At 41.9% G+C, this 26,198-nt stretch overlaps 1 protein-coding gene and 1 long non-coding RNA gene across 2 annotated transcripts in view; one reads left to right on the plus strand and one right to left on the minus strand.

The window, feature by feature from the left end:
* Positions 1-1,436: 1,436 nt before the first annotated feature.
* LOC134863674 (uncharacterized) lies at positions 1,437-3,016 on the minus strand. The gene is made up of 4 exons (XR_010165699.1): positions 2,868-3,016; positions 2,501-2,587; positions 2,149-2,197; positions 1,437-1,894 (listed from the first exon to the last, which is right to left on the minus strand). It is a non-coding gene; the product is annotated as an uncharacterized LOC134863674 (long non-coding RNA).
* Positions 3,017-11,861: 8,845 nt separating this feature from the next.
* LOC134863633 (collagen and calcium-binding EGF domain-containing protein 1-like) overlaps positions 11,862-26,198 on the plus strand; it is a 40,306-nt gene continuing 25,969 nt past the window's right edge. The window contains exons 1-2 of the mRNA XM_063882260.1: positions 11,862-12,236; positions 14,144-14,224. Of these exons, the coding sequence (XP_063738330.1) occupies positions 12,124-12,236; positions 14,144-14,224 (194 nt within the window). The 5' untranslated portion in view covers positions 11,862-12,123. The remainder of the gene's footprint in view (positions 12,237-14,143; positions 14,225-26,198) is intronic.

Here is a 26,198-nt window from a genome sequence, read left to right on the forward strand (position 1 = left end):
GTCTCTCTTCAGTGTCCCCTGGTCTCCGTTGTGTTTGGAGCTTCTTGCAGCGTTTGGTTTCTGCAGCTTTTAGTAAACTGCTCATGTTTCCTCTGCTGAATGTTCTCTAGATGCTGCAGATGATGAAGAGCTGCTGCAGATGATGAAGAGCTGCTGCAGATGATGAAGAGCTGCTGCAGATGTTTCTGCATGAGTTTTTATTTGTGTTTCTGTATCTGCATCCTTCCTGAAGCTGCAGCGTGTTCCTCCTGATGGAATGGCTCTGGGTTTAGAGCTTGTTTTGAGTCTAATAGTGATGTGATGCACCTGAAGGAACATCAGATTGATGGGATGGGTCTTGTGTTATCTTGCCTGCTCTGCTGAAGGAGGGCAGACTTTGACTTTTCAGAGGTTGTGCAGAGACTGGTTCATGCACCAGGGTTATCCTGACACAAAGAGCATAAAGAGTGAGCGTATTACCGCCCATAATCTGCACTGTTTGTATTGCGGGTCAGGGGAGCTTTGTACACCTTGTATGCAGAAAAGTTGCAGAGGGCAGCACCTTGAAGTCCCTGACCCTTCTCCTCTGTTGCTGATCTGCAGGTCTGACCGCAGGATGTGTGTGAGAGAGGAAAGCCCGTGTTCTCCCACAGCTCGTAATCCCTCCAGTCCGCGGAGGTCAGGGCCGTGTTGGGAGGCATTCCTCGAATAACCACCACCCATTAAAGCCATCACTGAACACACACACAGGGAGCTCTCTACGCCTGGCTGCCGGGTCACGGTGCTACCGCAGAGGGATCCCCCTCCAGCCTCAGTGATTAGGATGTAGTCGAGGGGTTAAACCACCTGAATCAGTTTACACAGCTTTCCCAGTTATCATAACATACCCTCCCACTAAGCCAGCCGAGTAACCACAGCCATGACTGAGGGAGGTCAAACCTGGGACAGGAAGTAAAGATTAATCCCTTCCCAAAACTCAGAAGTTACTAATACTGTAAGGTGAACATTCGGGAGCATTTCTACCATTTCACCTCCCTCAGTCAAACTTTTATCTACTTCTTAAAGTAATATTTTCAACTTATATCCCAGTTAAATGTGACTTTACAGATATCACATTGCAGTGGAGCTTCTTCAACTTTTATAAAGCCTCTTCTGACATGTTAACGTAAGGGTTTCCATGCTAAAGATTGGGAGTCTGCAGGATCGGTCGTGCTCTTTTCGTGTGTTCATCAAGCCAAGGGGAAAAAGGCTCATGCTTGAAATAGAAATTCAACGTCTGGGAAATCTGCTTAACTGCTTCCTTGGAGAGAGGCAGATTGATACCTGTGGTATAGGCGGTATAGAAGGCGAAGTCCAGCCCCTGTTGCAGGATCAAAGTGAGACCATCTCCCCCTGACTAACCAGTCGTTCTGATGTATTTAAGATAAGATGTGCTTTATTGATCCCAAATTGGGAAATGTTTTCATTGCAGCCGCATAAAAAACCAAATTAGAAATAAAAGAGTAGAAATGAACAATTCAAACATTTGAAACATCTTAAAATAGAAACAGCATTTGAGAGTAGAAAATATGCAATTTGACCGTGAAGATAAACACCCTGCACACATGGAACATCACAAAGGTTGCTCTGGAAACTGTCTCTGCAGAAGACAAACAAGAGACCGGGCTTTATGAATCATGGTTCTTGATATTCTGCAGACGAGCTGAGAAAATGGAAGTTTGACATTTATTGTTGTATAAAAAAATAACCTTTTCCAAAAGAGCTTCTCAAGCACAAAGCCAGATGTTGAACAGCAGCTGGAAGGAGGGAGGACAAAAGCGTTTGAAGGTAAGTGTTTCCCTTAAGGTAAGTGTTTCCCTTAAACGCTGTACAGAAGGCGCAGTCCCTTCCCTCTGGTGGATCACGATGGAACTTTCTTTAAAAATCAAATACAAAGATTCATTTTGGATGCTGTTAGAATGCAATTTCAATTATAACTTTACAAATCAAGACAGTGGCATCCTGACATCATGAAAGAGCGACTCTAAGATACTTAAAGGACCTACGCTACGCCAAAACGGATTACCAAAGCAGAGTGAACATCTGTTGTGCTATACATCAACAGCTGTTTAAAATATGCTTATTCACATTTTGGCAGCTATGTAGAGAGACAGATGAGAAGATTGATACCTTTGTTATACGAGGCAACAGTCCAGCCCCTTCCCTTTGCACACAATTTCTGAAAACAGAAGTATGGAAGTCAAGACATTGATTCGGATTATTGTTTAGATAATTATCCTAGTCAAGGAAGTTCTACTCAGCACACCAGTCTTTGAAATACTACAACACTCAGACTGATCAGCAAAGCATTCAACTTCAAACTCATGCATTTAATAGCTATATGCATAAACAGAATGAGCTGTGTTAAAATCCAGGTGTCAGATCGGAGGAATGGATGCTGAAGCTACGCAAGCTGTGATTATGCAGTCTGAGCTAACAGAGGACTTGTCTCTGATATTGAGCAGTTTCTGCAAAAACAAACCCTTCATGTTGATCTCCACCTGACCAATCACTCATTTGTATTTGTTCATGTCCCCTGTGTGAGTGGAACGTCACAGAAAACCTGTGTCTGTAGACAAACAGAGCAGGATTTAGTTATTGAATCACAGACAAACTGAGAAATTGGGAAATCAACAAATCAAGCTTTAAAAACAACTTGTTCCAAAGAGTCAAAGATGTTGAACAGCAGTGGGAATGTGGACTAAAGCTTTTAAACTAAACCCCAAAAAATAGTATTTCCATTTGGCTGAGTCACATCTCTAGAGCTTTTTATAAACGGGAAAGAAATCCACTTTTTCCAGTTTGATTTTCATGAAACAATAAGAGGGGATGCTGCTGTGTTTTCATACCCCGTCCCGGCGGAGCGAAGGCCTGCAGGACTGCGTTAGTCTGAGAATAAAGACTGAACTACACGACACCTCCACCTCCCATCCAGCCCAAAGGTAACAGAGACCCCATAAAGACTTTTAACAGCAGCCTGTGGTTGTATGAAAAGTCCAGGCTGTGCTCTCTGTTGAAATCCAACCAACAAATGATCAGAAATGATGACGACAAGAAGCTGAAAAGGCCAGCCAAACACTCGTCCAAAGGTCGACCAAGTGTCAGTTTATTAACTGCTAAACGTGCAGCAACACGTCTGAGTTGTGCAATGTGCAGGCGGTGTTACAGAAGAGCTTCCCCATGACTGATGGATCTGCTCTGTGGGATTTGGCTTCAGCAGTCAGGTGTTTTCTAAGATAAGAGAAGCGTGCAATGATATTTATGAAACTCCCTCGGTGTCCAGGCAACCGCACGACAATAAAAAACAGGATAGCACAAACACGCAGTAGGGGCTTGGACTGGGAATCATAGGGTCGCCGGTTCAATTCCCCTAACAGACTTGAAATATGGAAAGTGGACTGCTACTTGGAGAGGTCCCAGTTCACCTCCTGGGCCCTGCTGCGGTGCCCTTGAGCAAGGCAACCGGACACCTCCAATCCCCCCTCCCCTAAGCTCCCCGGGCAATCCACGGTACCTGCCCACTGCTCCTAGTACTAGGATGGGTTAAATGCAGAGGACACATTTCACTGTGTGTGCTCTGCTGTGTGTGTGTGTGTGTGTGTGTGTGTGTGTGTGTGTGTGTGTGTGTGTGTGTGTGTGTGTGTGTGTGTGTGTGTGTGTGTGTGTGTGTGTGTGACAGTAAAGAGGGTCTCATCCTCCGACTCGTCTTCAAAGCAAGTTGTAGGAGAGCGCGTCACGGGAAATCATTGTGAGGAAAATAAAGACCTGTTGATTTTATTCATAATTTATGTGACTTGGACTCTGATAGGAGGCAAAAGGATGTAATTTAAAGCTATTTGAAGCAGAACAATTCATAAATACAGTAGGACATGTATTGCTAAAAATAATTCCTCTTGATTTACTTTTCTCATAAAATCGTACACGTTTTATTCTTCTGAAACAGTAACGCATATTTTCTTTTCAAAGAGAATGAATTGGATGTATTTAAAACATTGCTAATAAAATCCAGGTATTGTAATTTGCTCAGATTTAGAAAGAGCTTGTTTTATGTTTGCAGTGAATATTCCTGTGCTTAGTTTATTCTGTGGAGTATTCGTAAATAAGGCAGCAGTGTTTGTGCATTGTTTGCACGCTCTGCTGCAATGTATTGATTTGAATGACTATTGCCAGTTTGTGTAATTGCATCTTTCTTGTTTTCAAATGTTTTTCACCAAAAGACTCATCGAGCAACTACATGGAGCTTAGTTTGTATTGAATAAAAGGCTGAGAGAGTGGGGAAACTGAAAGCACGGAGAGGACTTGACACTTTTAGTGACAGCATTTGATGGGAGTGTTGCTAATGGCAATCAGACTATTAATTAGGAATCACAGAAATGCTCACCAGTCCCAGAGACCCAGTTATCTTCTGAGTGCTCTGGGAAGTACATTAACTTGCAAACTGAGTTCACTGTAATTGTTTAACAGCTGAGGGAGATTTGAATGTACTCGCCAACAGTTTGAGTGAGACTGGAACATGTTCCTTGACGGACTGAAAGGACACAAAGCATTAAGAGGAAATAGAATTAGTCACATTGCATTTACTTGGTTTGTAAGAAGACAAACATGTCTCTGATCTGCAGGTCTTTCTCTAATTTAATCTCAATAAAAGCCAACAATTACAATAAAGTACATGCAGTGTGGTTTCTGTTACCACTGTGCGATGTCTGCAGAGTATACGATTAGTTTTCTGACTTGACTGACAGCAAAGAGTTGTAATAAATGATGTCTACACAAAGGTAAACCATGCACTTTAGAAGAGCTTTCAAAGTAGAGGGATTAAAGACGACTTGATGTGGGGAAGCGCTCTCAGTTTGAACGAGTGAAGGTCATGCAGTGGGAGGATTCATCCCGAAAGATTGCGGCATTGTCTCGTTGGGGCAGTGCCATGTTTGATCATCTAGACTCGCTCTAAACATGCAGGAGGTCATGCTCTGAAATACTTGTGTGGGTCAGTAATCTTAAAGGGGCCGTATTCCTTTCTTTTCAGTATGTAGTGTCTCTACTTTAAAGAGTCCTCTCCTGCTGATGTTCAGGTTTATATCAGTATGTAGTGTCTCTACTTTAAAGAGTCCTCTCCTGCTGATGTTCAGGTGTATATCAGTATGTAGCGTCTCTACTTTAAAGAGTCCTCTCCTGCTGATGTTCAGGTTTATATCAGTATGTAGTGTCTCTACTTTAAAGAGTCCTCTCCTGCTGATGTTCAGGTGTATATCAGTATGTAGTGTCTCTACTTTAAAGAGTCCTCTCCTGCTGATGTTCAGGTGTATATCAGTATGTAGCGTCTCTACTTTAAAGAGTCCTCTCCTGCTGATGTTCAGGTGTATATCAGTATGTAGTGTCTCTACTTTAAAGAGTCCTCTCCTGCTGATTTTCAGGTGTATATCAGTATGTAGCGTCTCTACTTTAAAGAGTCCTCTCCTGCTGATGTTCAGGTGTATATCAGTATGTAGAGTCTCTACTTTAAAGAGTCCTCTCCTGCTGATGTTCAGGTTTATATCAGTATGTAGTGTCTCTACTTTAAAGAGTCCTCTCCTGCTGATGTTCAGGTGTATATCAGTATGTAGTGTCTCTACTTTAAAGAGTCCTCTCCTGCTCATGTTCAGGTGTATATCAGTATGTAGTGTCTCTACTTTAAAGAGTCCTCTCCTGCTGATGTTCAGGTGTATATCAGTATGTAGAGTCTCTACTTTAAAGAGTCCTCTCCTGCTGATGTTCAGGTGTATATCAGTATGTAGTGTCTCTACTTTAAAGAGTTCCTGCTGAAGCTCCTCTTGCATGGACTCGTCTGAAAGAGAAGACCTCAGAGATAAGGCTTCAGAGAGACTGATGCCTTCTTTGCTCTCGCTCTTTCTAAGAATGCACACACAGTTTCGAGTTCTCCTGGGGTCATCTGAGTCCCTGTGAGGGGGTCTTGTTGATAAAGGTAATTGGGTCCTGTGATAAAGCTACTTGAAGGTCTGAGATTACATCAGCAAATGTAGATTGGGCGACTCTGTGAAATGCTTTCCTATCTAAGAGTGTGTAAGACAGTTCTGGTTGAGCAGGATTTATGGTAGATTAGTTATTGTTGGAAAGCTAACATATGGCATCTATTAGGTAGGAGAACACTGGTCCAAACTCAAAGACTGAACTCATTTTGGTTGATTTTGCCTCAGGTAAAGACACCATGTCTCCTCTCTTTTGAATAAGTCACTAGGAGCAAGCTAATTGGTATAGCTTGCTCATTAGCAAACATGTAAACTGCAATAGAAGCCAGGGAAATAAAAAGAGGGATCCAACAGAACATAGCGTAGGTGGCGAGGTACATTTCTGGTTTCGTTCATCGCCTGGAATCCCAAACAAAGCATGGTACAGCGATTGAATGTCCTCTATAAGAGAGACCGTGCCGCACTCAGTGAGCTTCACGGTAGAAATGTTTGTAATAAAAAGTGAAATATTTTGTCTAGAAAATCAGTTCGCTTCCTGATATTGGGTCACATGCAATTGGAAAGGGTCCAGAACCTTCCAAAGCAAGCTCTCTCTGACCGGTTGTTTTCTGTCTGCAACATTACGATTACTTGGTTGAAATTTGCCCAAACGAACCGCATCAGATTCTGATTAAAGCAGACTTCATGTTACCCTGTGAAAGCTGGTGTTACGTTAGCTGATCGGTAGCAATTAGCAGGACTCCGTTGTAAGTTCTGTATTCAAACAGTGGCTTCAGAAATAAACTCTGCGGAAAAGATTCAAATCCTTTTTGTATTTGGAATAAACAATGAATATATTTGATGTGTTCAGAAGTCGGGCTGTTTCACCCGTGAATGACAAGTATTTACATGCAATACAGACTGAGGCCAAAGCCATCAATAAAAAGCTCATTTCTTCCAGCCCGCTTTTAACCAAATAGACAAACATCAAATAAAGAACACACGAGCAAAATGAAGCCAGGAGACACTGCTGCGTGGGAACCGGAGAGGCCGGGCCTGTGTGGTCGCAGTAACGAAGCAGCTGCTGCCTCTCGCTGCGGCGCTTTTATAAAATCACTTTAAGTATTTTATGAATTCATTTCTGCAGGGAGCGGAGCCAGAGGGGGTTTCAGTGCTCCACCGTGTTACCATGTGCATGCATGTATACAGCATGTGTGTAAGTGAGCGCATGTGTATTGCTAACATGATTAATTTGTAGTGAACAAAACCAGCTGTTTCTATTGAGCAGGGAGCCAAGAACCCTCCCCCCTCCACCCCCACCATGCACCGGGGGAATAGAGGCTGTGTACAGTTACCTAACATCGCCCGACCAGCCGCTGACCGCTGAGGTGACTGTGGGTCAGATCTCATCTCTCAACAGTGGAATAACTTCCAGGAAATCTTCTGGAAATCAAGTAATGAAACTGGAAATCAGTTTCATTAGTGATGTCTTGAATCAGATCTCATACTCAGGAATTAAAGAGAACCCCCCCGGTGTGTGTTTAGACAAATGGAGATTTACTTCAGGCTCTTCTCATGCAGTGTGTGTTGCTATTAATGCTGTGCAAAGTAATGCACGGCTCTATCCTACAAAATCCATCCATCTGCTGTGCATGTTATTCTGTTCCAGCAAAGATTGATGAAGTCTGAAAAGGGAGGATGTCAAAGTGGATTGGTGCGTCCAAAAAGACTTTCAACCAGGAGTGTCGTGTAAAATCCAGATCAATGTATCCGTCACGAAACCTCAAAACCTCCGTAAAACCACAACTTATCTTTCTTGTCACTTCACTAGGTACAAGTATTTGACTAAACCACAATGTTTTGCCAAACCTTACAAAGTAGTTGTGTTGCTTTTACCTCACTTTGTTTCTCACAAACTTACCCTGAGCGTCACCAATAGGTCAATAACCCCACTCTGTAGATATTGTAGTCTGAATGACATTGACTTATTGACACATAACCTCCACACTTTCAAGGTTATTTTGACCCAAAACTAAAATGTGTTCTTTTGTGGTTTTAACCCAACTAAGTTTAAGTGCAATTAAGGTTAGTTTTAAAAAGGCTGTATGCATGTAACGGGCCAAAAGTGACGCCCTCAAACCAAAATGCAGATTCTCCCCTTAAAATGTCAAAGTGATGCCAGGAAACATGACCTCTGTTGATCAGAAAGGGTTTACTGAGTCCAGAGATATGGAGATGGGGTCAGATGTCTGGTCAGACGGCAGAGACAGCTTACGGAGAGTAAATAGGGGATGGATGTCCGGTGGGTCTGCGGGGGACGAGTGGCAGGCAGCAGGCTGACACTGAGACTGAGATTTCTGATCCTTTCTTTTACTCTCCTTTTTCCTGGAGAGGAAGTAAAGAAACTCTGGATCTATTTGTTGTTGGAGGTGCAATATATGACTCAGCAGCTTTTAGACATGAAGACACTTTTATTTTCAGCTTCGCTCTGCTGCAGGAGTTACACCTGAGAGTGGGCGGGGCTTAATTTTGGCGGGAAATGACGGCAGCACCTGAAACCCCTGAATATAAAAGATCATATTTAGGCCATATTTTAAATCTCATATGGAATTATGATTATACTCAAAGTGCTCTACGTATGATGTCACTATCGAAGGATTACGAGTAGTTTTTTCTGAAGCTTGAGCAATACCGTACAACATGGCTCTGATTTCATTCAATTACTCACTTCAAGTTGGCTGTAATTGGTATTAATGTTATTTTATATTAACCATATGTCAACCAGAGGAACAACGACACATCATCTTGTTGGCTGTCCCGTGCGTTTTCATTTCAAGTAAATTAAAAGACCTGTGAAGGAAATAAAGGACCTTCTTTTCAACACTAATAAAAATACCCCACATGTACCATACAGTCAACATGAGTTCATTTACCATAATGTGTGTGTTGCAATTCATCATTTTAATATGAAAATACCAGTTCTGTACATTATGTCCCGGGTCCAGCTCTAGGAGGCGATGGCAGCTCCAGTAATCAGGCCCTGATTGCATGTACGATTAAGAAAACACAAATAATGAGCGGGTAATTATGCAAAGAAAGCTCACCTCTGCTCGGAGTGTCTTTCTGCTGTTTTTAAACTCTCCTTCCTTTGCCTTTAGCATGTTTCTCAAACCAGACTTGATATACGAGTGTGTTAGGATAGATTGATCTTGTGAAACGGTCATTACTGGAACATGGAAAACACAATCAAGGAAACATTGCACACAATCCATCCCAACAGGACACAATCTGTGACTCCTTTATATACCAAAGCTAAAAATGCATGAGTTTTTATTCAATTCTGGACCAACTTCATGAACTCTACTTTCTTCAGCTGTTCCTTTCTTGTAGTTTTTGGTTTCCTTTTGTAACTTTTTTTTTTTCCAGACTGACAACAAATACATAAAGTAGTACCACAGACAAAAGATGGTGCATTAATGTAAGTCTAGAGGCATTTACGATAAACATTCATAAAAAAGCACTCAGCATGAGCAGAGGTCACACGGTGACCCTTTCATTTTGTTGTGTTATACTTTGTTATATCTCATAACTCTCTATAGCTAGCAATCTATGACTTATTGACAACATCAAACCTAAAGTAAACACACACACACTGAACAAACTCACCTGAAGGTCGGGCTTCAGTCATCACATACGTTGGCTAGATACATGTTAATGTTACATAACACAGAGGTCAGATTGACATTCTTAATTCAGGTAAGGAATTACAGGTGTCCATCTTCGTATAAATGAAGGTACTTTTAACTGAAGGATAGCAGTCATGTTTTCCATTGTATAGACCTGTCTGACTTGTTGTATCCACTGAGCTATTATAGGGGGGCTTGGTTTCATCCACTTAATAGTGATCATCTTTTTCGCAATCATCAGCAACATGTGCAACATATAGCACTGGCACCTAGTAAACAAATCCTCTGGTGTTTTGTCCAGTAAAAAAACAAAGGGTCCAGGGGAACATCAGTCCCAAAGACTTTTTCCAGCTCTTCCTTGATATCTTTCCAGAATGTCTGTACTATGGGGCAGTCCCACAATATGTGGGTATGGTCCCCAACCATAGCGCAGTTTCTCCAGCATTATTCTTAAACAGGGATACTTTCAAAGGAGTCCTAGAGAATCTGGTCTTCACCTTCCAGTCAAATTCTTTCCACATCTGACTACCAACCCCCTTGTGGCATGCAGTACACATATCTTCCCATGTGTCATCATCTATCATTGTGTTGAGCTCCACTTCCCATTGTCTTTAAAATGTGAAGTGTTATCTGATGTGTCTAGCATCAACCTTTTATATATTTGAGACACTTGGTGCTTTGTTGACACAAGTAGTTGAAAATGATGTATGAAATGGATCTCAATATTAACAGGATCTATTTTAACACTATCCCAGGCTGGGTGCTTGGTAATGTAGTGTCGTATCTCTATCTATATAAGTCACTTGACGGCAAGTCAGATTTGTCTTGGAGTTGTGAAAAAGATTTTAAAGTATTTCCATCAAATAATTGATTGATCATTCTCAGCCCATCTTCTGTAGGCCTTATCAACCACTATGTTTCCTAGTATGGGCATTGCCCTTGACCAGGCAATATTGCCCTTCAGTTGTTTTTGGACATTGTTCCAGACCTTTAGTGTGTGTCTGACCCATATGTTATCTATTTTTAGTTTTTTCTGAGACTTCTGAAATGGAAGAGTAGATAGTGATATCCCTGGTAAAGAGTTCTGTTCCATGGATACCCACCCAGCCTCTTCATCTTTGATAATCCATGCTGCTGTTGCTCTAAGCTGGGCTGCCCAGTAATACATGTTTAGATCAGGTAAACCCAGTCCTCCCTTCTCTTTGCTCGCCATCAATATTTTCAGACGAATTCTAGGTCTCCTGTTTTGCCATATGAATTCAGATATATGCTTTTCAAGCATCTTAAATGTGGTTTGTGGAACTAGAATAGGTAGAGATTGAAACAAGAAAAGGATTCCTGGTAGGATATTCATTCTCACTGACTCTATTCGACCAAAAAGTGACAGGGGCAACACATCCCATCTGGTAAGATCCTGATTGATGTCTTTAACTAGTCTGTTATAGTTTGCAGAATATAGTTGTGTTGGTTTAGGAGTGAGAGTAACATGGTTTACTTTTTCTCTGTCATTTTGTTTGCAATTTAGCCGATGAGTTAAAGTACCTAAACCATAACATGTGAAGCAATGAGTGCTTTATTTCAGGATGATATTGTGATGCATAGTTTGTGTTGCACTTCATGTTCAATATTAATAATTCAAAGGCAGTTAAACCAATATTTAACATGTCAAAGCCTCCAATAGCGCCCCCTATTGCATCATTTCCTCCCTCTGTAATATTGTGAAATGTTTGCACGTTTTTGTACATTTTTAAATCTAAATAAAGAAAATAATAATTGTATTTATTATTGTTATCATTATTATTATTTTTAATTCTTATTGTTATCATTATTATTAATATTAATAATAATGATAACAATAATATAATTTGTAATTATTATTGTTATTAATATTAATAATAATAATAATAACAATATTATTATTATTTTATTATTATAATTCGTAATAATATTATTATTTTTAGTAATAATAATATTATTATTTTTAATAATATTATTATTACTAAAAATAATAATATTATTATAATTCTTATTATTTTTAATATTATTTGTATTATTATTTATTATTATTATTATTAGTATTAATTATAACAATATTATTTAAAATTATTATTATTCTTAATAATATTATTTTTATTGTTTTGAATAAACGTCACGCCACCACAGGGCAGTGCTGGTGTATACCCAAGCTGTTCTTTAAAGGCAGGAATGTAAATCCGCGGGGGATTAGTGCGCGCACACTGCGCTGTAAAGCCTCCAGCTCTCCAAGGGATCTCTGCAGCCTCAGTGCGTAAAGTTGGGACGGGGCTCCGGACGCAGCGCGCACTTCATCCCACAGCCTCCATGTGCGTCACCTCTGCGGGAAACCTGACGAGGATTTCTGATGTTCCGATCCCCGCGCTGCTCCCTGACGGATGAGAACATCGTGAAGGCGATTTCCCTTTAGCAGAGCATCCGTCCCGGAGCGCACAGGGGACATGGGTCAGCTTTATGGTGCGACTCTCTTACCATTTGGCGCTATCTGTGTGGTTTTCCTGTGGGAATCTGGTGCCAGCTCCATCAGGGCGACGCTTGCAGTGGACACCTCGAGGTGAGTCTCGCGGAGCTGATTACAGGAGCCTCAACATGCGTTATTAAATTAGAGTCAGACCTGGTTTACATGTGGAGTGTCCATCATGAAACGCTTGTGAACCGACTCTGTACGTTTTTCAACATCAGATCCGAGGTTTTAAAGATGGACATGACATTACACGTCTTGGGAACATCCTCTCCTCTCACATTACTTCTTGATTTCGCTTTTAACTTAAACCCAAAACCAGCATTGTCACATTAGCCCACAGAACCAACAGCCATAACAGAGTTGAGTCAGTCTGTGAGAGGCTGTCAGAGAGCAGACCTCTGGATGAACCTCTGTTAGTGCAGATAATCCACTGTGATTTTCAGGGAAATGCAAAAAGGCAAAAGGGGAAACTCCAAAGGGTTGGACTCGGTCTCGGTGCACAGGGGCCAAATGATACTTTATGCTCAGACACAACATGACAGATGCTGTTTAGGTGCCCGGACACATCAGGTCAGGAGGTAAGAGGAGGCTGTGGGAGAGGAAACCACTGCAGCTAACCACAAACCAATCAAATATAACCTTTGTGTTAAGCATTATGGCTCCTTTTCCTAAATCACAAGGTATGAAACCACTCAGCTTTACACTTTGAAAGACACTTATGCTGCATGTTTACACTGTATTGTTGCCCCTAGTGTAACAGTAACAACAATTAGTAGACTTTATTTATTTAGTCATCATCTGAAGTTAATGACGTGTTGCTGCGTACAGTAAATGTTCCCATGCAGAGAGTCAGAGACACTTAAGAGGAACCTGCATGTTTACAAAACACAGGTGAGAACAGATGCAAAACACAGGTGAGAACAGATGCAAAACACAGGTGAGAACAGATGCACAACACATCTGACAGTCCCACGAGTTCATGTGTGGACGTGTTTTGAATCGGGAATGAAAAGGAGTCAGACTAGAATAGTGTCTTTGTTTGAGGGCTGCGTGTCACAACCTATTGATTATTGATAAATGAAAACATGAGGAGTTGCTGAGAAATACCGGTCATGATTTTGCAGCGGCAGGGGAAAAAATCATCAAAACAAACAAAGAAAAACACACATTTTGTTCCTGATATTCAATTCATGACAATGCAAGATAAAGGAAAATGAATATTGAAGAATGTTTTACAACTCAAAGTATAAATAAATCGGTTCTAATATAATTATTCATTCATCAAATAGGCTGCAGATGATTAGTTTCAGAGGTCATGTGTAGACATGGATCTCAGTACTATTGTCATATTATATTTAAACTGTATGTACTGTTTTATTGATCTGTACTTGAGTCTGTTTATCCTTCTTTGTGGGATAGACATTATGCAGAGTGTACCTGCCTAAAGACTGCAGGTGGAAATGAGCACTTAGCTTACATCTGAAAAAATGCCACTCGCTGGTTATAGGAGGATAGGAGGAGCTACATCACTGAACTCTTGTCACGTCTTATTCACTAAAAATCCTCTTCTGAAAACACACCATGAGAGGACTAAAGGTGGGGGAAATACTCTACAATGCTGTGTGGTAGCGACCTGTCAAGTACAAGGTAGTCACAATCAAAAGCACGCCCTGCTTTATCGACTATCTTACTTTAGATAACATGATAAAGATCATGCTGCATGGAAGAACACTACAGATAGAGACCATGAACTCAGCAGGAGAGTGTTCACTGAGATAATAAATCAAGTGAGAAGCAATTCAATTTTCTCATAGACTTCTTTACAATCGCCCCCTGCTGGATATATTAAAGAATGCAGGTGCAAGACACTGACCTCACTTTACAGGCCCACATATTGCCGTTAAGTATGAGCTGCAATGTCCAATCTGAATGTGCAGAGCTAGTGGAAGCCAGTGTCAGTAACACCGGTCCATCACATGTTTCTGTGTCCTCCACAGAGCGGAGTGTCCGGATAGTAAGATCTTGACCGTGGAGTATCCCTGTGTCGGAGCTGCAGGGAAGAGCAGCACTTGTTTGAGGTAAGACTCACAACTGGATCTAATAAGTGGGAGTTTCTGTCCAACGGTCTTTCCCAGAACAGGGATTTGCTCCAAGACTTTCTGACACAATGCTGTCTGTGGCTAAGGAGCTGATTCTGAAACCACTGAGCCGCCCGCTGGGTCCAGATCTTCCCTTCAAAGTATAAATCCTCTCTGAGAGACGGTGTCAGTGTGGCAAGATGTAAGGTTTTTATGCAAACTTGGGCGTCCTATTTTTGTCCATTGATAAGGTAGACCTGTGTTTGATGCACTTTATTTTAAATCCAATGAATAATTCGTACCCAAATCGTCTTAATTCTCTTCTACGATGGAGAGACTTTCAGGCGGGCATGAGAAGAAATGAAACGATAGATCAACAGGTCAATGAATCGGTCGACACCGTCACAGAACCGTATTTATTACTGATGATAAACCATATTTCATCACGGACAGGCCTTTAGGCTTTTAATGCTGGCACACTTTACATTAACGGTGTTATTTTCTATAAATTACAATCAATTATAGCAAAGAGATTCTGACTTTGAAAGTAGTGTTCGTGGATTGCAGGCGTATATTTTAAGTACTGGTATTGAACTGGTTTTGTCTTGTGCAGAAGAGGACTGGACCACATGTAACCTTTGTTTGGATCGGAGCATAAAGTCAGAATCCTTCCTTTAATGTCAGAAAGAAAATACAGTTATGTAATTAAAATATAACATTTGTTTTTGACTGAAGTAAAAATCCTCTCTTATCCTCTTCCGTTATTTTCCAACCAAGAACCATAAAGTATCATCAGTCAATCTGAATGTTTTACTCATCTAAGTTTCGAGTCAAACCAACAGCGTGACCCTTCAAGAAGTCGAGGTTATAATTGTAATTCCCCTAACCCGAGCTAAATCACACTCCTTAAACCTAAACCAGATGGGCTCTTCCGTATTTTATCCTAACCTCATATTGGAGTTTGTCACTCTTTACTTTTTGACAGATAGAAATGACTAATATCAGGATAAACTGATATCATGCCGAACATATTCCTCTTCCCTCACTCTGATCCTGAACTCCCTCAGTTGGGGTTCAGAGGTAAGGCTTCCTCCTCAGGGAGTCAGTATGCATTATCGCCTCGAAGTATAAATAGTCTGGCATCAGAGGACGTGATAAGATGTGTTATTGCACTGAAGCCAAACAGCCGTGTTATTCAAGAGGAATATCGGTCCGCCTCTGAGAGGAATGAAGCTCCTTTGGTGCTCGTCCATCTTTATTACAGCCTTCATTGAAGAACAGGCCCTTTCACATCGTATCCTATAAGTATGTTAAACACAGGTTAAAGGAAATCAATTGCAGACACTATGGCAGTTTGTCAGACTTTCAGCTCATGATACATCAGGTAGAACAGGAGAGAGCGCCCTTTAGATAACTCTCCTGAAGCCTTGGCTTGGGTCCGGTTTTTGCCGTAAGAGGATCCTTTAATAAATGAGGCAGCGGGTCTGGTGTGAGGCCAGCCTCTCTGATCTGTTTACTGTCAAGGTTAGACTGCAACCGACTCTGGTTGAATCTCTGGATGTGTTGAGCTGGAGAGAGAGGGGGATTAGATGGGGTTGTATTTTTTCCTCGCCACCTGGACCAATTTTGATTTCACAAATAACTCCAGGGCCGATCAAATTGAACCATTATGTCCATTTGTAGGTATTCATTTCTGTTCAGAGCAGTGTGCTATCTATTCAGGTATTTCCCTTTTGTTGGGCAGACTTAAAGAGGCCCAGTTCTGCTTTTTAGGGGTTTTCCCTTTCCTGTTGTGTGTTCTACAGGTTTTAGTGCATGTAAATGGTCTGCAGAGGCTAACATCCCTGTGTTTCCTCACTTTGTATTGCGGGTTTAACGCCACAGAGGTTTACTGACTCAGACACAGACTGACGGAGACTAAAACAGAATGTATTTCTAAACGTCGACTGATTTTGCTTCTAAACTCAAAGCAATAACCTGCAACTTCAGCAGCTTTCTGATCACAACCCCTTCTGTTTGTACGCTGTAAAAGGATCCAGTGTAGGCTACACACACACACACACACACACACACACACACACACACACACACACACACACACACTCCTGCAGCCAAACAGCGAGAAGGGCAGTGTTGCATAATCTCACAGTGTTTATATCCCGGTTTGAAATGTGTAATAGAGGTTCATTGCTCTAGCGTAGTAAGGAATCGTGTTCCAGATTCATGTTTATGGCTGATCAAAGGATGTACTGACGCTCTCCTGCCTTGAGTTGTGTCTTGGAAGAGCAGTAAGTGTGGGAGGGGAGTTTGGTTCTGGATCTGGAAGGTAAATCAGATGTCTAAATCGTTTGTGTTGTTGTTAAAACTCAGAGTGTCAGAATCTGTGTTGATGCTTCGCTGTTTTTTCAAAGGCTTCCTTGTTGCTCGAGACCAAAGAAAGTGGAAGAGGGTACGCTGTTGTTGAAACAGAGACGTCTATATGTGTCCGAGACAGTGTGGACGAGACCGGGATTTATAAAGTCCACTTCTGGTCCAGGTGTAGTTAGCTAGATATGCTAACATGGACCACACTCACAACTACATACATCAATCAAACTGAAAAAAAACTTTGCAAGACTCATACATGCAAGACTCACATCGATTGGGTTACTTACAGACACAAGAGATGTTTCTTTAGCTTGAACTTGACATGCAAACATTCAGTGGGAAGCTAAACTGATATGTGGGCCGGATCAGGATTAATAAGGGGCTGCATTTGTCCCGCGGGCCATGAGTTTGAAGCGTCTCCAGGCCCCGGTGCTGACCTCCCTGGGAGTGAAACCCTGCTGGTGTTGGAGAGCCTGTAAAACTCCAGCCCCATGCAGACTGTGGAGAAATCCCACGCCTGACAGGCCTGCCATGCCTAGTCACGGCTGCTGAGCTATGATTGGACAAGTGAGGTTTCTAAACTGCGTTTGACCCGGGGCCTGGTCAGTCTAAACGTCTAATCTCTACCCACAGCTCAGACAGGCTGGACATTCTCCAATCATCTCTGCTTCCCTTCTCTTATTTCTTCACCTGGCATTGCTCTCTCGCATTCAAATGATCTGGGAAACTAGGATTTGTTCTGAGAGGTTTGATTAAAGATGACAAGTTAACTATTCGGAAGAATTCACACCTTCCCAAAAGAAAGTGGGCTTAGTTGCAAAGAAAACAAAGGGAAGTAAATTACGGTACTTTTTGGTTCTTAAATAACGGTGGCACTTAACAGGAGGCGTGAGATTCTACACGAAGGACCTCTGGAGGTTCAGGAGAGGTTTAACAGATATGGAAGAGTCCTCTCCTGCTGATGTTCAGGTGTATATCAGTATGTAGTGTCTCTACTTTAAAGAGTCCTGTCCTGCTGATGTTCAGGTGTATATCAGTATGTAGAGTCTCTACTTTAAAGAGTCCTCTCCTGCTGATGTTCAGGTGTATATCAGTATGTAGAGTCTCTACTTTAAAGAGTCCTCTCCTGCTGATGTTCAGGTGTATATCAGTATGTAGTGTCTCTACTTTAAAGAGTCCTCTCCTGCTGATGTTCAGGTGTATATCAGTATGTAGAGTCTCTACTTTAAAGAGTCCTCTCCTGCTGATGTTCAGGTGTATATCAGTATGTAGAGTCTCTACTTTAAAGAGTCCTCTCCTGCTGATGTTCAGGTGTATATCAGTATGTAGTGTCTCTACTTTAAAGAGTCCTCTCCTGCTGATGTTCAGGTGTATATCAGTATGTAGAGTCTCTACTTTAAAGAGTCCTCTCCTGCTGATGTTCAGGTGTATATCAGTATGTAGCGTCTCTACTTTAAAGAGTCCTCTCCTGCTGATGTTCAGGTGTATATCAGTATGTAGTGTCTCTACTTTAAAGAGTCCTCTCCTGCTGATGTTCAGGTGTATATCAGTATGTAGTGTCTCTACTTTAAAGAGTCCTCTCCTGCTGATGTTCAGGTGTATATCAGTATGTAGAGTCTCTACTTTAAAGAGTCCTCTCCTGCTGATGTTCAGGTGTATATCAGGATGAAGCGTCTCTACTGGGACATGTCTCCATGCTTTAATGTTCTCATACTGCCTGTGCTGGAGGGAACACTGGGATTTTAGCCTTTGTAGACCATTTACATGCACTAAAACCTATAGTACACTAAGTGAAGGGAAAACCCAGATGGCGATATAGGGCCTCTTTAACGTTGTCTAACCTTTTGTCAGATCAGAATCAGAAGTACATTATCTATCCCAAACTCGGACTCTCTCTTGTTTTGGTTTCTTTAAATTCTTCCGGATCTTCCTGGTTTTTCTAAATGCCTAAAATGTGAACGCAATGTCTCCTGAGGTATTTGTGGCGTTGTGCAGAAGTAAACTCTCACTGCTCTCGCCATCTAAACAAAGACTTTGTGTTCCTCCTCCTCTTCCTCAGTTGTGGTTTTGTCTCAGCGTGAATCGGCTCAATGTCTTCATTTTCATTGTTCCCGCCGCTCCGTGTTCTTGCTCTGTCTTCGCCGGAGGTCACATCTCAACCGAGCCAATCCAAATATATACATGGTATGGTACCCAGATCCTGAGTGATGTGGCTGTGTGTGTGTGTGTGTGTGTGTGTGTGTGTGTGTGTGTGTGTGTGTGTGTGTGTGTGTGTGTGTGTGTGTGTGTATGCATTGTCTCTGTATGTCTGTGCTGGATATTGCATCAGGTTTATGATGATGAGAGCTTATTTTCTCCAGCTCCCTCTCTGTAAACACTGGAAGGACTGATGGGCTCCAGTAAAGCGTACCCCCCCCCACTGCCACCCCCCCCCCCACCCCCTTCTTGATTTACATGTTGATCTGGTTTTAAATACCGGTTACATCATGCAGTAGTGAGTTAGCTCTTCACTCTGTCTGCAGGATCATTGTTGTTCCTACAGTGATCCAGCTCTCCCAGTGGGATCGTTGTGGTGGCTTTTTTACTGCTGGAGAAACACAAGCGTCTGCAGCTTTAAAGAGTTACTACCATCACCTGGAGGAGTCACAACTCAGCAGCTGCTCAAGGGTTCGGGCAGCTATATATGGATGTTGTGGTAAAGCTTTCTGTGAGATCGAGCTGCTCACCCAGAGGGGAAGGTGTAATCACAGGCCAACGAAAAACAAGGGACAACATTAAACCGTCCAACAAGAAACCAAATCCACAATATGGCTCACCAGTTAGGGGCTGGTGCTGCTCCCCTCCAGGACCCAGGCCCCTGCAAGGGACCAGAACCAGGTTACCAGCACGCTTTTATTTAGAGACTGATGACCTGATCCTTGCTGTCTGGTCTCCTGCCTCACTTTCTAAATGACGCACTGCATACGTATCGATATGAGCTCTCATTATCATTCATATTGCTTTATAAGAGGCCTGCTGTTGACTGAAGAGAGTCTCAGTCATCTAACACTCGTATTAGGAACATGCAATTTGGTCGACTAATGATTTAATTAGTTGGATTACTTGCCCTATTCTGCTTGTAGGGGTTTTCCCTCTCCTGTCGTGTGTTCTACAGGTTGTAGTGCATGTAAATGGTCTGCAGAGGATAAAATCCATGCATTTCTCACTTTTTATTGCAGCTTTAATTCCACAGAGGTTATCCGGATAACTCATAACACAGAAAAGTAGAAAGACAGAAACTAAAGCAGAATCTATTTCTAAACGTTGACTGATTTTGCTTCTAAAATCAAAGCAATAACTTCAGCAGCTTTCTGATCACAGCCCCTTCTGTTTGTACGCTGTAAAAGGATCCAGTGTTTGCACCGGGTCCTTGCTTTTAAATTAGGAACAAACAACAGGCTCACATCTCTCCTGCAGCCCAACAATGACTAGCATCATCTAATAGTGTTTTATATCCTGGTTTGAAATGTGTAATGGAGGTTTATTGCTCTAATGAAGGCGTCCTTGTTGCTAGGACCAGTGATGTCGGTAACGCGTTACTCTAATCTGAACACTTTTTTCAGTAAAGAGTAATCTAACGCGTTACTATCTCCAAACCAGTAATCAGATTAAAGTTACCTATCCAGGTCACTGTGCGTTACTGTTTCTCTCACCCTCCTCAGTAAAGATGCATGTTTGCTTTCTTCTTGCGTCTCGGGGAGTTACGTCTATGCGACAATTAAGTCATGTTTTCAGCACGAGGACAACACGCGTGTAATACCACGCAGAGACACAACGATGGAGGGGGGAGAGAGGCGCATTTTCTAGCTGGAAATACAGTCCTTACTTTGAGTTTGAGTCCGCTGAAGATGACGGTATAAAGGTTCGTTGTTCTCTCTGTGCTGGAGACAAAGTGCTCTCTAGCTTCAGACACTACGTCAAATCTGAAGAAACATTTGGAGTCGCAGCACGGCACAGTCAAACTTACAGAGCAGGTCCCCCCAGGTGGAGCGAAGCAGAGAGCCCCCCACCACCCAAACAACTAAAGCTGGACTTCAGTGCAAAACCAGTAAGTGGGGGGGAGATGGAGAAGATGGTCGGGGAGTGTTGGACTCATTTTTATGTTGAAGCGGCCGCGGGCGACTAATGATTGAATTATTTGGATTACTTTGATAAAACTCAGCTTCATGTTGTGTGTTTACCAGTGATTTGATCATATGTTTATCTGGAATAATTAATTAAGCATGAAAATGAACAAACAGCTAAACAGATCTTAGTCCAAAAAGACCAACATTTCTGACTAACAACGCAGCCATATTTGAAAGCAATTAGTCAAACACATCACTATATTTTATGAAGAATTAATGGTCTCCTATTATACTCTTCTTCAGCACTATATTCCAGGTCTCAGATATATCCAGAGCCTGTCTCTGATTGGCTGAAACACCATACAGATCATTGTCCCATAACCCCCTCTGTTTCAGCCCTGTTCCTAAAGTGCGGATTCTGTGTCTGTAGCTTTAAATGCTAATGAGCTGCTGCTGGCCACGCCCCTCTGAGAGCTGATTGGTCCAGGAATGGTCAAAATGTTGTATCATAGGTGACCTTAAAGTTGGAGCATTATAAAAAAAATTATAAAAGAGAGAGAGAGAGAGAGAGAGAGAGAGAGAGAGAGAGAGAGAGAGAGAGAGAAGAGAGAGAGAGAGAGAGAGAGAGAGAGAAGGCATGCTTACAATAATTGCTTTTTGACTTGGCCTCAAGAACTATCTCAAGGTACATCGGCTCTGGTAGGATTCTCTGTTCTGGAGCGTCTTTGCGGGGGGCTCTGATATCACTACACTGTTGGCTTCTTACACACACTCTTTCTGTCTAATCCCGTGTAGATGAGGTGTTCACTGTCTCACTTTTCACACATACAGCTGTGCGTGACCCGACAGTATCAGCATTAGTAGACATTAGGGGGGTGATAGGGTCTGATCTTCTGAGCCTACTTGACCACTACTTCCTGTCTTAACTCATATACCTCATGCAGGTTTCCCTCTGCGAACATGTGATAGCGTGCTCTCTCCTGAAGGCAGGAAGCCCTTTTTATAACTGGGATTCACATACATCTCATATGTGGATTGTGTCCACATCTGATATACTGAAGCTGCATTCCCTGTCCTCTTTACGCTGCCAAAGTAAACATCAGAGACACGTTGGAAGAAGTATGTTTTATGAATCCATCCAAGTTTCCTTTTGTTTCCTGGTTGAATGTGGATAAAAGTCTGTCTCCTTTTAATCCCAAGATCTTAAATTTCATCCGATGGCTGTAATGGTTATGCAACGAATGATCAAAGTAGGAAAATGTGCACTCTGGTTCAGAACCATTGTTATAGAGCAAGGCGTGAAAACCACAATTGATCCAGAATAATACGACTCACGCAAACCCACTCGCTCCCAGGCTGAGTTTGGCCCCTAACAACCTCTAAAAACCAATGTTCCTTGAGTTGTTTTGTGTCAGCATTACACATTTTACAATGTACCAGATTTGATTGCAAAAACTGCTGAAGAGAGAATCGTTTTTGCAGTTTGCATCGTGATATTTAACCCACCAATTAGTTCCCAAAAGAAGAAACCTTCTGTCCCTTGTGAGCCCCTGACTTGTTCCTCTTGCACCACAATGAAATTAAAATGCATGCTTTTGACAGGAATATATAAGCAACAATTGGACAATCAATGAAGCCCCATAAGCTGTTTTCTGTTGGCATTGCCCAGTTTAAAAAGAACCTACACCTAAAGCAAAAACAGCTGTAAAATGAATGTCAACCCCCTTTAGTCTCAGCTGTACTTTGTCTTTAGGCCTCAGAAGCTAATGTTAGCATGCTACTAAAGTAAGATGGGACTTGGTTGAAACCACTACGATAGCATTCTGACGTTAGCATGTAGCTCAAAACTCTACCAGCCCATAGAGTGGAGCCTTGCTAGAATTCCAAACTCTCAATGGTCCAAGAAATGTCAGTCCATGTGTCTGACACCCTGCCATCCCCCCAAAAAATCCTATTGATTTGAAGGCCTTTGGCACCTTTGCATTATAACACGCATACATGTCTAACTATTACGCAAAGTCATCAGAACAATGGCAAAGGCATGCTCCTATAATGCTTCTGATTAGCTTAGCACGATATTTCCCCTTCATCTTCATACCAATCTACCCAACTAACCCAACCAGCAAAGGAAACAAGCACTCTGTACCCTAGCATACGGCTAATTACCATGCAGAATGACATTATTATCTTAGAAATGAACCTTCTTTGATTGGTTAGCAGGATTTCTGTCTTGCCTCACCAACCCAACCTACAAAGGAAAGTATACGATCCAATCAGAGATGGAGTTGGGATGGTTTGGTTTTTGGTTCTTTGGAAACGGCTCTTAAACGTTGGTATTTTGGTCCAATGGGACATTTCTTAGACTATTGATGTTTCAAAACACTGCACATCTGCTTACCTTGTGGTAGACCTTTAGCCATCAGTCATTTATTGTGTACATTCAACAGTTTTACCAAGTGACCACCTGTACTGGAGATGTTGGTTGAAACGTGTGATTTCCAGGTAGTTCATTGAAATGTTTTATAACCAATTCAACAATGTGGTCACCCACATAGGAGACAGTATGAATATCGGATGTCTTACCCAGAAATACAAAGCCCTGACTTTGGGAAAAATGGTCTTAAAAATGTGATGTCTTTGAGTCAGAGTTGTTGGCTGGACTCAGGGAGAATCATTCTGCCTGGGTTTAAGACGTTCGGGCGGTGCTTGTTTCCATAAGTGAATCATGGTGCATGTCTTTGTGAGGGGATACCAGTGGTTTTGAACACAGTGTTTATGTTTGAACATCCTGCCAAACAAAAAACCAGCGTGTTTCTGTTGTTGTTGATGTTGTTCAGATAGGACAAGGGGGAAATGATAGACATGTTTGGGAATTGTCTCGATAAGAGGAGCACATTCAAGTCCAAGGACAAACCCCCCCCACCAGAGGTTGCCCCGTGTGTCAACCAGAACCATTTAAAGTGTCCGTTAATGAGACCTGGACTCCATCTCCGCTCCTAAGCTTCCTCTCTGTCTCGTTTAGACTCAGATCTGAGAGACAGAGGCCAGGCCTCCGTCTAGTAGCCTGAGTATTACCGCCGGGGTTGAGGTCAAGTCAAATGGAATAAACAACACATTTGGAACATGCTAAGTGTTGTTGAAGTATGTGTAGTTACACAACTTGTTAGAGCTTTATGCAAACCAGAGGAGGTCAGCGGGGTCAGTGTGGAGACGTTGATCCTCTCCTTGTCATTTATTAGAGAAAGTGAGACAGTTTATCCTGAGAACTGAACTCCAGCGTCATTTAATCGTGTCCCGTTATATCCATTCCTCCTCTTCAGACATTAGCGATGGGTTTTAGGATGAGTTTTTAGTGAATAAAATCTCTGTATTTGTCCTATAAAATAGACAAAACACTGTAAACTTACAAGACAAAAACAGTGTAGTACACGGAAACAAGAATTTCAAACATCCTGCATCTTGCACTTTATGTGAAGCATATTGAGATTTAAAGGGGCCAATTCTGGTGGTGTGTGAGTGAGAAAAAAACACATGGATTTTAGCCTTTGCAGACCATTTACATGCACACAAACCGGTTGAACACACTACAGGAAAGGGAAAACCCCAAAAGGCTTCTTTAAAGTTGCTAAAACTATGCTGTAGATGTTGTCCATATGACTCATAATACTTGGAGTTCTTCGAAATTAAAATAGTTTAAAATACCTGAAAGTACGAGGCAGGTACTGCACAGAAAAGTTCAAATAATCGGAGAGCTGAAAAACAAATAAAGGTACAGCTATATTTCTACACACAATTAAAGCTGGGGTCTGATATTTCTGGGTCTGCAGTCGTGTGGGATGGGGGGGCTTCAGCAGTTAAAATAACACCCAGTCTGTTACAGGGTGAACCACATCCTGACTGAACGTCTAACTGACCAATTTACTCTCTGACTGAATGACCTCCCGGGATAATTGATTGACAGACAGACAGCTGTTGTCTGAGGATGTGTGTGTGTGGGAATGTGTGTGACCTCTGACACACTCTCTGCAGGGTGTTCGATCAAGCGTTATCTCAAGAGCTTTAAGCTCCCTCTCATCTCCTTTGTTTCGCTCTGTGTTTATGGCTCCTTCAGGGTCTCTGCACACACTGTTTAACCTCCCCCGCCATAAACACATCACACACACACACACTTGTGAAACCCCAGTGTTGATGGTAATGATGCATCACTACTGAGTAAAACCGGCCAACAGAAAGCAGGAAGAAGCGCAGCAGCAGCACAGCAGATTAGATATAATATAAACTGGTAATGAGACTAACAGGACACCAGCGGGACGGATAAAGACGGGGAAGACCTGAGACGCTCAGCAGGGAAACAGAAAAATGTGTTATTTAAACCGTGATACAAAGCCTTCTTATAAATGACAAAGCGTACAGTGATCTCACTGTTGGAATACAGAGATCTCCAGAAGCTGTGGAACCACGAGGAGAAATGAATGAACCCTTTTAACTTAGCCCTGATCCCAAAAATGACCCATTTTAGCTTGATTTATTTGCAAAGTTAAAACAAAAAGAATGTTCATACTTATTTAATTTCTCAACCCTTGCTCGACTGTTTGTTCGGATATTAAGCACTTTAAGATGCACAAAATATTACATTTTAGAGAGATTTTGGTATTTTTCAGCAGTCCTTGCATACATATCTCCAAGCAGGTTTTACTTTTGTATTTCCTTTCCTTCTTTGAGGTTTTATATGATTAAATGCACGTAGAAAACGTAGAGTTAGGGTGACTAGTAGGTGTGATAATACAAAATAACACACAATGAAATGGTGATCCCTCTCGGTGAAATAAAAGAACACTAAATCAATATAAATCTAAATATATTAAATAAAAACCCAAATAAGAGACTAATGATATATAAAATATAATATATATATAAAAGACCATTTAAAAAAGGCAGTTTTTAATTAAGTTAACCAGCCATTAATCCAGTGAGCGGCAATCATCGTTTCTAGTTTTCTTTTCAGGTGTTCTTAACGTGCGTCGGTTTTTCTTGGTGTCTTTGCATATTTTCCCACCTGTTGAGATTGCCTGTCCTGGCCTTATTAGCTTCACCTGTTCCCCAGCAGCCCTGCACCCACCTGACCTCCTGTGCACCTGCACTTCATCCCCTTAGTAGCTCAACTTGTATTTTGTCTTGAGTCGTTTCTGGATTCTTGTATTGCGTGCAACGTGTAGATTTGCTTCTGGTCTTTTTGTGTTTTGCTGTTCGTTTCACCTGTTTCCCATCTGCCCTGCAATGACCTCATGTACACCTGCACTTCATCTCCTCATTAGCTCCCATTCAGTCATGCTTTTCCCTTTAGTCATTGCCGGATTCTTGTTTGTTGTTTATCAGGAAGTCCTGCTTTGTTTTGCTTTTGTCTCGTCTGGACCAAGCCTTTAAATAAAGGTATTTTATAGTAAGTGCTCAGGACTGTCTGCCACATTTTGGCAGACACTTACTTCAGCCTTTTGTCTGAA

Source organism: Eleginops maclovinus, chromosome 4, assembly GCF_036324505.1.
Source record: "Eleginops maclovinus isolate JMC-PN-2008 ecotype Puerto Natales chromosome 4, JC_Emac_rtc_rv5, whole genome shotgun sequence".
Lineage (NCBI taxonomy): Eukaryota > Metazoa > Chordata > Actinopteri > Perciformes > Eleginopidae > Eleginops > Eleginops maclovinus.